Genomic DNA, 14266 nt, shown 5'->3' with positions numbered 1-14266 from the left:
GCACTTGATCTGATCAGAGGCGGATCCGATCGCGCTTGATTCTGATCATAACTGGTTTTGTGTGCAACTGGGTCTGATCATAACGGCTTCAAGCGCAACAAGGTCTGATCATAAACGGTTCGAGTAAATTTTTTTTAGTTTGTTTTTGTTTTTTTTGACAGATATTGTACGCCCGTGGATCTGATTAGGAACGCACAGAAATTGTCGAGCGCTTGAGACTCATAAGAGGCACTTTCGGTCTGGGACGGTCTGCTCAGAGGCATCAGAGTGCACAAAAACGAGCACGTCCAATGTCGAAAAAACGATCAAAACGATTCAAGACGAACAAAAAAACATAAGGGCTTTGACCGTTTTTTCCTTAAAAATACCGACCAAAAACTATCATTTCTGATGTTTTTTTTTGAGTAAAATTTCAACAAGGGCATCTCAACGGGGGTAGACCCGATGCACGTCCCCATCCCCTGTACAATTGTGCATATTGTACCACACTTGTCGTTGTTCACTACTTACAGGGTAAGCAACGTGTCAACAAATTGAAATACAAACAATTTTACAGAAATGAACAAAGAAATACCAATTCCACGGACAACAATTAAAGGATTTTTTCTGCTAGCGCCCCCCCCCCCGCTTAGTTTGGCACCCCCCATTTATAAATGTGTAAACATTGTTAAAGTTAAGTAATCTTATACGTGAACATGTATGAACAGTATGCATTTACTAAAAGCTAGCACAGGGGTTTGAAAGTATTACGTTTTCAACCAAAATTTTTTGCATATAACGTAAGCATCAATAAAAATTTCTGTATTAGATCATTTTTGGTGTTATCGGCTACAATAAGGGCTTGATTTTGAAAAAATTTTAAGCAAACTATTCTAAAAGTGCCTTCAATCTACCTAGACACTCTTGATTCAACGAAATGCAAATATATCGCTCTTACAATTCGCGAAAACTTAGATTTCGGGGTGTGCAACGGCCATATAACGGCCATATAAGGCTGGGGGGCGCTAGCAGAAAAGATCCCAATTAAAAAAGGTTGAAAATAACTGCTCAGTGACTCACTCACTGTAGGGAACATCAATTGAAACCGGGTTACTCCGCAGTTTGCTTTAAAGTTGAAGACACCATCTGCGAATTGTTTCTTAAATAACGAAAACTGCACATTACAAGGTATGCTATTCGAGATGATTAAATGTTGGTGTTATTTAGGATTCAATTAATTGCAATGAACATAATCGTGATATCTTTAAGTTAAAGGTCGATTGATTCCTTTTCCAATTTCCGAGCTGAATAAATTTGATTGGTGGAAAGACGTGTTGGCAAAATATTGGCTCCAATTCTGATCACAATATGTATTTTGTCAAGCACTGTCGATGGCAATTTTCCTCATTTTGCTAGGGATGTGAATTTGCTAGTTATCCCATATTTTACATAAACATTTTTGTCCCATATAGCACCAACTGTTGCGGAGAATGCGACCCAGGTTTAGATTAATCATTCATTTATCAAGCGTTGCTACTCTCCCTCCTATTAAACTATTATTGGTTGAGATCTTTGTTCAAAATGACGAGTGATCGAAATCGGTATATTCAGACTATTTTCTTATCAACATACCCAGTCAACACACCCATTTGGATCAAAAAGAACATCATTTGTATGTTTTATTTTACTTGCTTCATCAATATTCGGTAGTCGTCTGAAAAGGTTGCTTCTGCAGACAAAAACATGCTCCAAATTTTGGCTAGTCCATGACTTTTATGCCTTCAAAGAATGGAAAACATTTGAAACGTTAATTTATTTGACATTGATTCACATTCACATGAAGTAGCAATTGGATAAAAGTCAAACATACGAACAGCTGCTCTTATTAACAGCAAGTAGTAAGAATTTAAAAGGTTATTTACACAATTAGAAAATTAAATAGACTGACAACAAAATATGCAAAAAGTGAGCTCTCAATTTACAATTAAAATGCTTGCAGGTGACGATTCGAATTTAATTAAAGAGATTGTTTCCTCTTTCACGCTAGTTAATATTTCAGTATATTTTAAGTATATTTCAAATGTTCATAAATGCTGCACTGTAATTAGGGCAAAAGATATTTTTTCTAGGATGAGAACAGTAGTTGGAGTTTGAATTGAATGATTTCAATTTCACCGAGTGTTAAATTAAATATGTAGCATGATTTATGATACAATTGTTTTGTTTGAAAATTTTGTTGCGATTATGTTTAACCTTTTGGCTCTAAATATTGAACGTAGTTTTTTCCACAGAAAATAGATATACCGATGAGCCTAGATATTAGCCTTAAAATAGATATTAGCCCTATCAGACGAGCAGACTTTCATCTTGTGAGCTTTACATTTATTATTCATTACGATTAGGTTAATGTTTTTTATCCATCCCGACAAAAATTATCCACGCAGAATAAAAGAATTTCTGTCTCTCAAAAAAAACAGTTGCATTTAGCACAAGTTTCTTTTAGGAGAAAGAGGAAACAGTTTCCGCTTTGTTAACTTTCAATGGTGGTCCAGCAGCGTTTTTCGCTCCATGGCCGATTCCTTGGACATCTGATGGTCGATGTAGGGCTTCAGGGACAAAATTCCCATGGCATTCGTGACTTGGAACAGACCAGCTGCTATGAATGGAAATGGCTCCCAAATTGTGAACAAATAGGCACCTAAGGATAACCCGATGGTCTTGTAAACGAAGGACAGCAAAGTCACGACAGATACAAGGCGTATTGTTGTCTGCTTTCCATTCATGAATGAGTTCAGAATTGGGGTCATGGCCGCGAGGCGCATCGAGTTTGCCAATTCACAGCTGAATATTATGAAGCCCATTGCGTATAAGTTATGGACAAAAGGCATTATTGCAACTAGAGTGGGAACAAACATCCCGATGAGCAACTTGACGTAGAGATTGCAGGGGATGAATGTTGTAAGGAGGAATGCGGGGAGGGTGAGGGCCATGGGTAGAAGTGTGAACAGGGAAGTTTCCACTCTCGTCAGTTGCCACTTATCTTTTACTAGCATAACTGCACTGAGGCTCACTATTCCTGACACTACCCCGATGGCCTCTGCGAACTGAACGAAGAACCAGAGAGGCTTCTGAATCGACCGGATATCCTGAAAACAATTTTACAAACATGCATTCAGACCCGAAATAATAGCACACTAATGGAGACCATACAAATGTAAAATGGTGGGCGTATAAAATTAATGGAAGGATCGTGAAAGGAGTAAACAAGTTCCTACCGATATGAAATAAGAGTACATTCAGCAACATAAACACGTCGTTTAAAAAAAACAGTCTATTAATTTTTTCAGAAGTTTCTAGAGTCCAGTTATTGAATTGGTTCCAATTTTTCCATAACTCTTCCAACGCTCGATTACTTTTAAAACCACAAGAGACGCGAGGTTATAGGCACATATGAAACATAAGAAAAGCTTTGAATCCTTGTCTCACACGTTGAAGGGGGATTCTTCTCTGACAAATGTGTCACCCAATGAGCAGGGACAATCAATACTGATAAGTTTTTGACGTCTCACTCAATGAGTTGAGAGTGCAAACTTTCATATGGTATCGTATTGGTCGTAAATGATTGTCGGAAAAAAATTTGGCAGCGAGAACAGGGGAAATACCTCAAAAGAATTTTGCAAGAAGGTAGCGAGAGTAATTCCATTGGTGATTCAAACTGAACTGATAATAATAACAATGATAGGCGGTCAACCAAGATTTCACACTCTCTCCATCAAAGAAAATATTTCTGTAGAATTCATCCGTGCCTCTTAAAAGATTCTGGCCTTTTTTGTTTAAAAGCATAATGGACTACGTATCTCAATATGAAAATTATACTCTTTTGAATGGTAGACATTGGCTAGACCTGAAATTATTAAAAGACAGCCTTCGGCCAATTTGAGGCATAAAAAGACAGTCCTCCCCAGTTGTTTAGTATGAAAAGACTTTTTCTGGAATTTGCTTAATCTCCTCGACTTTGGCTGGAAACAAAACATCCGTAGCTCGACCATAAAACGTGTCCTGGATTTTGGCTAGATAATAAAATTTCTGGAGTTTGGCTGCACAATGCAACGTATCATCCTGTACTATAAATTTTTTACGTGCAATTTTGTTGCTGACTATTGCTTATAACATAGTCAGCATGCATGCTGCTTCATGTTTTGAACAAAAATTGGCCGGAAATGATCATAAATTTGGTCAAAATCACACTGTAATGCCATACATTCGCAAAATATTAAACCTCCATAATTTCTCTGAAAACACATTAACACGGATTGTTTTACCAAATGGGGTTCGCATTATTGTATTAATTATTAAATCCAGAGTGCAATAGTAATTGTATCAATAACTGCATGCGCAAAAGTAATAAAAGCTTTACCCATTCTTAAGCAAGCAACATCATTTTCCAATATTTGATCACTCAAATTTCTCTAGTTTCTTTAGTGTCTGTGGTTTCTTTCTCAAAAGCTACCAATTTGAGATTCACCGTTCTATACTGTTTTTTGTTCCCATTCGTTTTCCTTGCCCACGGAAACGAAACTTGATAAGATCTTTGAGCCTTGGTATGAGAACGTAAAGACTGTGGTGATATACGAAACAACTTGCAAGATCTTACAAAAATATGATTTATCAAAAGATTTATCATAATAAATAAGCTCAACATGCTCTTTGAAAGGCATCCCAATTTCGGTCAAGAATTCGGTTATTTTGCATTCCTTTACAAAATTCATCACGATTCTGCTTACTTGCTGGATTTTTTATAAGAATGGTAGACCTTGGCTAGACCTGAAATTATTAAAAGACAGCCCTCGGCCAATTTGAGGCATAAAAAGACAGTCGTCCCCAGTTGTTTAGTATGAAAAGACTTTTTCTGGAATTTGCGTAATCTCCTCGACTTTGACTGGAAACAAAACATCCGTAGCTCGACCATAAAACGTGTCCTGAATTTTGGCTAGATAATAAAATTTCTGGAGTTTGGCTGTACAATGAAACGTCTCCTGTACTATAAACTTTTTACGTGCAATTTTGTTGCTAACTATTGCTTATAACAGTCAGCTTACATGCTCCTTCATGTTTTGAGCAAAAATTAACAAAAATAGACTGGAAATAAATGTGGTCATAATCACAGTTTAATGCCCCTAAATTGGCAAAATATTAAACCTCCATAATTTCTCTGAGAACACATTAAGAATGCGTGTGCTCTTTTCTACGCTAGACGGAATTCCTAGTGTTACGATTCGAAATTCTCTGCAATCAACATATCGATCTGTCAAAACTGACTGAACCAAAAAACTAGTTGGGCACACAGATCCTCTGGCCACTGAAAGTGAGGTTGGAACATTAAAACCTACGTGCGAGATAAGTATTAATGCGGTTAGTTTTTCACTAAAAAACTCTCCAGGTCTAGGTGCAGACTCACGAGAAGACTATTATATTACCACATTAGTAGATTGAATGAAACCAGGTGGCCTAGGTGTAAGGGTCCTATTCCCATTAACCATGACAAAAATGTTTTTTTCCTTTCCAAAATTGTGAACAATCTTTTTTTCAAGATGCAGGTTTTTTAGGGAAGTATGGTTCTTGAGAATCTTAAAAGATGAAGGAGCATACATGTTGACTACATTATAAGCAATTGTGAGCAAAAGAGTTGCGCGTAATATCTTTGTGTTAAAAGAACAGACTTGTGAAAAGACTAATAAAGGTTCGACCCATGAAAAGACCTTAATTCGACTTTTGTGGTTATGAAAAGACTAATGGTGGACCCATGAAAAGACTTTGCTTGACGTTATGTAAACATTGGATCGAGCTAAAGTCTAGCCCTCATTTAAAGTCTTTTGTAAAAATTTTGGGTCCAGCTAAAGTCTTTTGTAAAAAATCTGAGTCGGGCTAAAGTCCAGTAGAGTTTAAAGTCCAGCTACAGTCTTTCAATATTTGAGTGTAATCTGTTCTTTTCATACTATATTTTGGTCGAGCATTGTCTTTTCATAAGTCTGAACCCAGACATGAGTAGTTCATTCGGATACGCTTCGCAGGCAATGGCCGTGCCACAGCGGCCCGTGGAACTTGATATGAAACTAATAATACAAGCAAGCATGAGATCAAATTTTGCGCATATAAATATGCTAAAGCAATCTCGCAGTTTACACGCTAATTTGTAATCGCATAATTGCGCGAAAACATCGAATAGTTTTTATTGCCTTTTGTGGCATGTTATAAACGGACAAAGGAACATTCTGTGCTACAAAACAGACTGATCAAAATCTTTCTTATTTAAGTGCTTGATAAGATTTTGTTTTGTTCAAAAGATAGGCAAAGTGTTCTGATCAAATATATCTCTACAAGGATGAACATGAGTTCTCTCAATTACTATCAGACCCGCCCAGTCTACTGGTATCAGATTGTAAGTATTGCTGGGACCAAAAATGGTATTAAGGATTAAGCAAGGTATGACACTGAGACCGCCTTCACCACAGACGAGACAAAAATTGCCTAATTCTCTTTACAATCACTAGACTGTTTCGGATTGTCTTACCAAATGGGGTTCACATTATTGTATTAAATATTAAATCAAGCGTGTCGTAGTAATTGTATCAATAAATGCATGCGAAAAAATAATGAAATCTTCATCCATTCTTAATCAAGCGACATCATTTTTCAATATTTGATCACTCAAATTTCTCTAGTGTCTTTGGTGGCCGTAGTTTCTTTCTCAAGTGTTACCAATTTGAGATTGACCGTTCTATACTCTTTTTTCACATTCGTTCTCCTCGCCCAGGGAAAGGAGACTTGATAAGATCGTTGATCCTTGGTATGAGAACGTAAAGATTGTGGTACGATACGAAACAACTTGCAAGATCTTACAAAAATGTGATTTATCAAAGGATTTATTATAATAAATAAGCTCAGCATGTTCTTTGAAAGGCATCCCAATTTCGGTCAAGAATTCGGATATTTTGCATACCTTTACAAAATTCATCACGATTCATTTTACTGGCCGGATTTTTATAAGAGCAAGATATGATCGCTTCAGTTCTTTCAAGGAAAAGCAATTAAAAACTATCAGAAAGAAGACTCTCTCTATAAAGCTTCTATCGTTTTTCTATGGAATCCAATCAACTTTTTGATCCAATCAACGCTTTTGCTATACAAGTACATGATTAACAAAAACTAACCTCGTTCTCTTTCTAAACAGTTACTTTTTTGGTCTTTGGCCTGGTACTTCTGAGTTAAAATTCTTCCTAATATCTGAAATTCAATAAACACATTATGATGCATCACCGCAGGCATACATTCAGTTCTCAAACATGAAATAAATTAATATTTCTACTCAACAAAGACGGTTGAGGTTAATTATTATTCCTCCTTGGGAAACGTTTTAAAGCTCGATGAACACAGATTGTTCAAGTTTGAAGCAAAAGATCGATTTACAGAGGACAAGAATACTAAAATTTTTAAAGATGATAAAAATACTTTGTGCGTGGCCTGCGGAAGTTTAAATGGGATGGATAGGAGCATTCGATTGAAAAGAATGCAATACAATGGTACCTCCAACTCAAGATCAAATTAAAGGTGTTTCCCCCAAAATTCATCATTGGCAGGAGGTAAGTATCGTCTTATCAGAAGTAATGAATTTGCTAAACTTAAACTTTGCTAGGACGATCAGTCCATTCAAGTTGACAGTGACATTTCAGCATACAGGATGTCCACTACAATGTAAATAAATAACAGTACAATGAGAAATAAAAAACGGAGCCTGCAAATTTTTTGATAATTACTGCCGTTGGCCCTCTCGACGTTGGAATTGAAACAGTTAGAGAAAAGGATTAAAAAATGACGGCAGATCATTTTTCTAAGTGTCAAAAAGTGCTTCAATTTGGTTCGCAGTTTCAATAGGCTTGATACATATACCAATTCAGTCTCTAAATACAAGGACAATGAGCCTAATATCAAAACCAGAAAACAACATACTTCAAGCTATTTTTAGTAACGTAATGCACTCAGTCCTCATCTATATTATGTATGTGTATATCTGTAATTTGGACTGGGAGGAAGGTCTCTTATGGGAGGAAAACCTCTCAAAAAACCTTTCAACCTTGAATATTGCCAGCAGTTCCTGACCACTCCGCATTAGAAAATAAGCTACAGTTAAAATCCGATAATCGGAAGCAGAAGTCAACGTTCTAAAACAGAATTCTATGTTCATAGTTTATATAGGTAGGAGGGAAATAAATTGTATCAATATTCTCAAAATTACCTTTTCACTTTGAATTTCAAAAAATAAACAGCAAAATTTTTTAGTCGAAAAAATTGCTGTGTTTTAAAACTGCAGACAGAACTTTTAAATCAAAAAGAGATGGGCGGGGGTATGTGGGGGGGGGGGGGGGTTGGGGTACGGATGGGAGGGGTACGAGTGGGGGAGGGAAGGTAAGGGGTTGGCGGTACGTGAGGGCACACATCGGGGACGGGGCTAGAATGGGTGGGTACGTGGTGTAGATTGGGGGTGTAGGTGAAGGGTTGGGGGTGCAAGGGGTGGGGGGCTAAACGGAGGGTACGTGGGGTGGGTACTTGGGGCAGGGGCTACATGGGGGCTACGTGTGGACGGGGAGGGGGTACATGGAGGGTAACGGGTGGGGGCGTGTAGGTTGGGTTGGGGTTAGGAGGTAGTTAACTGGAATCAAATCTGAATATGACCTCTTTACCTTGACCATTAACAGTGGTTCCCAATTGCTATACATTACAAACTAAGCTATCGTTAAAGTCCAATGTTCGAAAACAAGTCAATACCCAAAAACAGAGGTAGAATACCGGAAACGACTCGAGGAGTCGTCCAATATAATCACTAACATAACCTCACCTAAAATGAGAAATATCAAAGAAAATAAGTAGGGGGTAAGGTAGGGTCAGCGTAGGTGGTGGCGGGGTTAGTTGAGGTAATGTGGGGAGGGGGTAAGGGGGAGTGCCTGGCAAAGAGAAGTTAACGTTCTAAAACAGAAGTCAATGTTCGGAAGCAAAAGTTGAATGTTAAAGTCTTGAACAAACTTCCTCCAGCTAAAAAAAACCTGTAGAAAATCAATACTCCTCTTTGAGTCGTAAAAACCTGTACATTAACAATACTCCTCCTCGAGGCGTAAAAACCTGTAGAATACCAAAACTGTTTTTCAAGTCGTAAAAGAGTTAGCGCTTTAATAATAGACTGTGCGAAGTTAACCCTTTAACCAAAAAAATAACGAGTTTCTTCAAGTGAAACAGTGCAGTAAAATAAACAATTTAAGTCTGCCCCAGTAAAAAAGTTCAGTATTGATGTTCCTGTTAGCTGATATGTTTAGCGCCTCCATCAAGATTGACATCAAATTTGTGAAAGTTCTTAAAAGTGATGATAATAATTATGACGCTAAGGCCTGCAGTTTAATAAAAACAAATTCTTAAATGAAAAAACATAGCACACAATTCTCCTATGTATTTTACGATGTCCAGACTGGAGAACAAAATTTTTCATCAACACCTGCCCTCGAACAGCAGTAAAATGGTAAGCGTTTATCAGTTAAGAGCTTGTTAATTGGGCGCCCACATAATTAGTGGAGTTTGCAACGATCAGCAAGAGCAGATACAATGGCTTGAAAGTTTTGCTTGCAACAAAAAATTTTTTCGAAGATTGACAATGAAAGATAAGAATAGTTTGTCAACCGGAAATCTAAAAAATCTGATTGCTTAAAGCATCAATCAAACCCAAGTTGAGGCGCTAGACGGAAGCAAGTATGCCCAGGCCGTCCAGATGGAAAATTTATGTGTCCAAACCGTCCCCAGATGAAAAATTCTTATTTCTAGACTTTTGTGCGTTCACCAGACTTTCGTGCGTCCATTTCCAGACTTTTGTACATTCACCAGTATTTCGTGTGTTGACCAGATTTAGATAAGTTTGTGTCGTCTTTCGTGCGTTCACCAGACTTCCGTGTGTTCAACAGATATTTGTGCGCTGATCAGACTTTGGTGTGTTCATAACCAGTCTTTCATTCGTTTACTTGACATTTGCGCGCTCATATCCAGGTTTATTGCATGCTTATCCGTATTGGTTGTACACAAAAAACTTATTATGTATTCATTTCATCAATAGGTATCTCAGGTTTATAGTTGAAATGTATGGACTTCGTAGTTGGTACATAATTAATATTGGTACATAACTAAAACGTGATCAAAATATATTTCCGTCTTAAAAAGGCGCTATTCATGCAGTCAATTAACTGTGTTCTTTTATGGAACTTCAACAATTTTATATAAATGTAGACAAAATTTGTTCAATAAAAGGCAAAAAGTTGAATGCAACTCTTTCTGCAAACGACTTTTTGCCATAATTGAACCCAATTGAATTGATGTTTTCTGCATACAAAATTCACTTGTTGATGTACTCTTGTTGATGTACCAGGAGTACCTTAGCAACCAAGCGTTCAATTATTTTTTTAAAAATGTGGGGTATTTTCATGTGCTCAGGTGCTCCTTTGTCCAAAAATTCTTGCATTAATGTTCAGAAATTAGTGCGTTTATGTTCAGACTTTCATGAGATCATATACAAGCTTTCGGGCGTTCATGTTCAGAACTTTGTGCGTTTCGTCGATGTTTCCAGATTACGCAATTTTGGAATCACGACGCCTCCACGACGCGTTCATATTCGGTCTGGGTATAGTTGCTTCCATCTGAAACCTTAACCTGGAAACCCTTGTTTCTTGATGGCCACTTGCAAATCATGAGTAGTGGATAAAACAAGGCTTCCAACCACCAGTAAAATTTGTCCCTTTCTCCTAACGCTAATCGCGCATGTCGAATCGGGCCAAATTTTACTGATTTCTGGAAGCCTTGTTTTATCCACTACTATATATTAGCTCTAAATTTGATAAAAATTAAAATTAAAATCAAAAATAAAACAAAAAATCAAAAAATCAAAGCAAAATTTATATTTCACTCTTTAAGAGTGATTCATTCTTATTCGGAGTGATCCCCAGTAGAAAAGATCGCTCTTTTTCGCTCTTAAAGAGTGAATCCCTCTTTTTTGATATATTTTTATTTTTTTATACTTTTATTTCAAATTATCTATACTTTTCAATAAATTTATATTTTCTTTTATTTTTTCTACATTTATTCCATTATTAATAAGAAATGATACAAAATTATAGTATTTGCATGAACAACTATCAGTGAAACTGCTTCGCAGATCTTCTGTTTGGTTAATAACTAAAGGACTTACAGCTCTAGGACTTTGCCAACTAGGATTAATAGTTTTATCCGCGAAGCGGTTACACCGATCAGTTATATCAGGGAACCTGCTTTGCAGATTTCTACTAAATCCTCTAGTCAATTATATATCTGGATGTTGTTTCTTTACATGAGCCCGTATCCCATCATATCTCACAACAGAAGTACAATATGGACAATTAACTTTAGCTGAAGTACAACTTCTACATGTATACTTACCCTCATCAAAATTATTTAGTGGTTTTATATAATTACACTTATTACAACATCTAGTTAATACTTCTGAGCTGGGGTTAAGGTTAGGGTTAGGGTTGGGGATAAGGTTAGGGTTAGGGTTGGGATTAGGATCTGAGTTAGAGTTATAGTCATAGATAGAACCAGAACCAGAACTAGAGCTAGAACTGGGGTTAGAACCAGAACCAGAACTAGAGCTAGAGCTAGAACTAGGGTTAGAACTAGAGTTAGAATTAGGTTTAGAACTAGAACTAGGGTTAGAACTAGAATTAGAATTAGAATTAGAACTAGGGTTAGAACTAGAATTAGAGCTAGAACTAGAACTAGATTCATTTTTTAAAGAACAACCTCACGGAGAAAAATTATTACCACAAATACCACTTAATATTATACTACCACACATACATTTATCAGTTTTATCTTTATGAAACGATTCAAAATGATATTTTAAAACAGCAATGTTTCCACATTTATAGTCACACTCTAAACATTGTAAAAGCATTTATATTAGGGTAAACTATAATATTTACCTAATCCTTCACAGGGTAATATTTAGCCATGATTTCAATTAAATCTTTAGTTTTATCTTTAGATGTGATACACTCTGCTAAATATTAATTTCCTAAAGTATTGAGTGTATTAGTTTTACATCTCTTATCTAAAATCAAATCAAGGTCTAATTCTTTTTTATCTTTAACAAAATTTGTAATCTCTTCTCTAAATTCTTCATTATTTATATATAGTTTATTTAAAAATTTCCCCCCTTTCTATTCAAAATTCCCATCCCTTCATTGACGAAGTCACAGTTACACTGATCAATATACGAACAAAGTTCGCGGTTCACCAAACTGCTTCCCTGATCAGTATAACTGCTTCGTGTTTCACCTTCCAACTTTTCTTCATATCCAACATTAACTAATGTATTTACTCTACTCAACATTGTGCTTGCTCCCATTGCTACAGTTCCAGCATTTCTTGATATTGAATTAGGATAAAAACAATTAAATATAAATAAACCTGTGCCTATAATTCCACCAATATTTGATAAAATTTTCATACCCTTTCCCTTAATCATCTCTTTTGTTAAAACATCATTCTGAATTTTAATATTATTTAAAGAAGTTTATTAAAATAAAACTGATAATTATCAAGATTAATAACATTTCCATCCGTTGCAATAATCATTAGTGGTTTCATATATACTATAAGTTTATTATTATCTTCTCTTTCTAAATCATCTTTTAAACTAAGAGCTTTCAAATCAAGGAAACCAACTCTTGAATCATATATCATTGTTCTATTACTACTAATAATAAAAAAAGTATTTTCCTTTTTATTATATTTAATTATACCATAACGAAGCTCATCTGACATTTCATCTGTACAATTATAATAGTTACTATTTAATTCACTAATTATTTTTAATGAAGTCATGTTCACATTTTTATATCTCATTAAAGTTTTTAAATAGGTCAGGTCCATTATAAGTTGTTAAATAATTAGAATCACAACTCATTCTTGCTGTATTAATTATTTGAGCTGGTTTATGACACACTATAATCATTTGAATATTATAATGTCTACCTTCAGTAAAATAATAACCTATATCCTTATTTAACCTATCACCCATATCATCAAGTACTATTACACAGTTTTGAAAATTATGCATATTATTTTTTGTGATCATATTTATATCACATTTATTAAACCCAGTATAAAACTTATTAGACTCAGGATCTATCCAGTCTCTGTCATCTTTACAAACTATAACTATGGACCTTTGGTCTTGATCTTGAACTTGATCTTGATCTTGATCTTGAACTTGATGTTGAACTTGATCTTGAACTTGATCTTGATCTTGATGTTGATCTTGAACTTGATGTTGAACTTGATCTTGAACTTGATCTTGAAATTGATCTTGAACTTGATCTTGATCTTGAACTTGATGTTGAACTTGATCTTGAACTTGATCATGGTCTAAGTATAACTTTAAGTATTGTCTAATATAATATGTTTTACCCGTTCCAGTTCCACCATAAACAATAGTATGTAGTGGTGACTTTTCATATTCAAATCTAACTCGACTCCTATTCATAAATCCACTAAAGCTTTCTTCTAGTTTTGTATATTTACTTGGTCTTGAATCATATATTATATAACAAATTCCAATTATAATAATAAAAATAAAAACTGCACTACCTGTTTCCATTTTTATATAATAAATATAGATTTGATTTAGATTTAGATTTAGACTTAGACTTAGACTTAGATTTAATAAATTTATTATATAAAAATGCTCATCCTAACTTTTGAGGAATTCAATAATAAATTTAATATTGATAATAATGCTATGAGTGATATCAGAATAAAAGATATAGGTAAAGATACAAGTCTAACACCAATTGAAATTGTAATGAGAGATCAAACTCCAGATAGTATCAGGGATCCTAACTTCAACATTATTGTAAATCTACATCCAACTGAAGGTACACATTGGGTTTTAGCTATAAGAAGCGAAGGTGGTCCAACATAATACTTTGATAGTTTTGGTGTAGAAACTCCACCTTTATTTTTAGAAGAATATGTTGATCTAGGCTCTAATGAGAAATTACAACAATATGATGAATCTTATTGTGGGGCTTATTGTTTATACATGATCTATCTTATTGATAGAGGATTTGGAATTAAAAGTGCTTTGAATATTCTAGTTAATCAATGTAAATATCCAGGAATATATAATGAGTGTTTTTGTTTGAATTGTAGTAGAGGT

At 35.3% G+C, this 14266-nt stretch overlaps 1 protein-coding gene across 1 annotated transcript in view; it reads right to left on the bottom strand.

Moving 5' to 3' along the window:
- Window positions 1-1774: 1774 nt before the first annotated feature.
- The window catches only part of LOC142336638 (uncharacterized), a 192653-nt gene continuing 180161 nt past the window's right edge, over window positions 1775-14266 (bottom strand). Inside the window, exon 8 of the mRNA XM_075385547.1 lies at window positions 1775-3125. Within this exon, the coding sequence (XP_075241662.1) occupies window positions 2517-3125 (609 nt within the window). The 3' untranslated portion in view covers window positions 1775-2516. The remainder of the gene's footprint in view (window positions 3126-14266) is intronic.

This window comes from Convolutriloba macropyga, chromosome 3, assembly GCF_964194025.1.
Source record: "Convolutriloba macropyga chromosome 3, txConMacr16.3, whole genome shotgun sequence".
In the NCBI taxonomy this organism is placed as follows: Eukaryota; Metazoa; Xenacoelomorpha; order Acoela; family Convolutidae; genus Convolutriloba; species Convolutriloba macropyga.
This window is presented reverse-complemented; position numbering and strand designations above follow the sequence as displayed.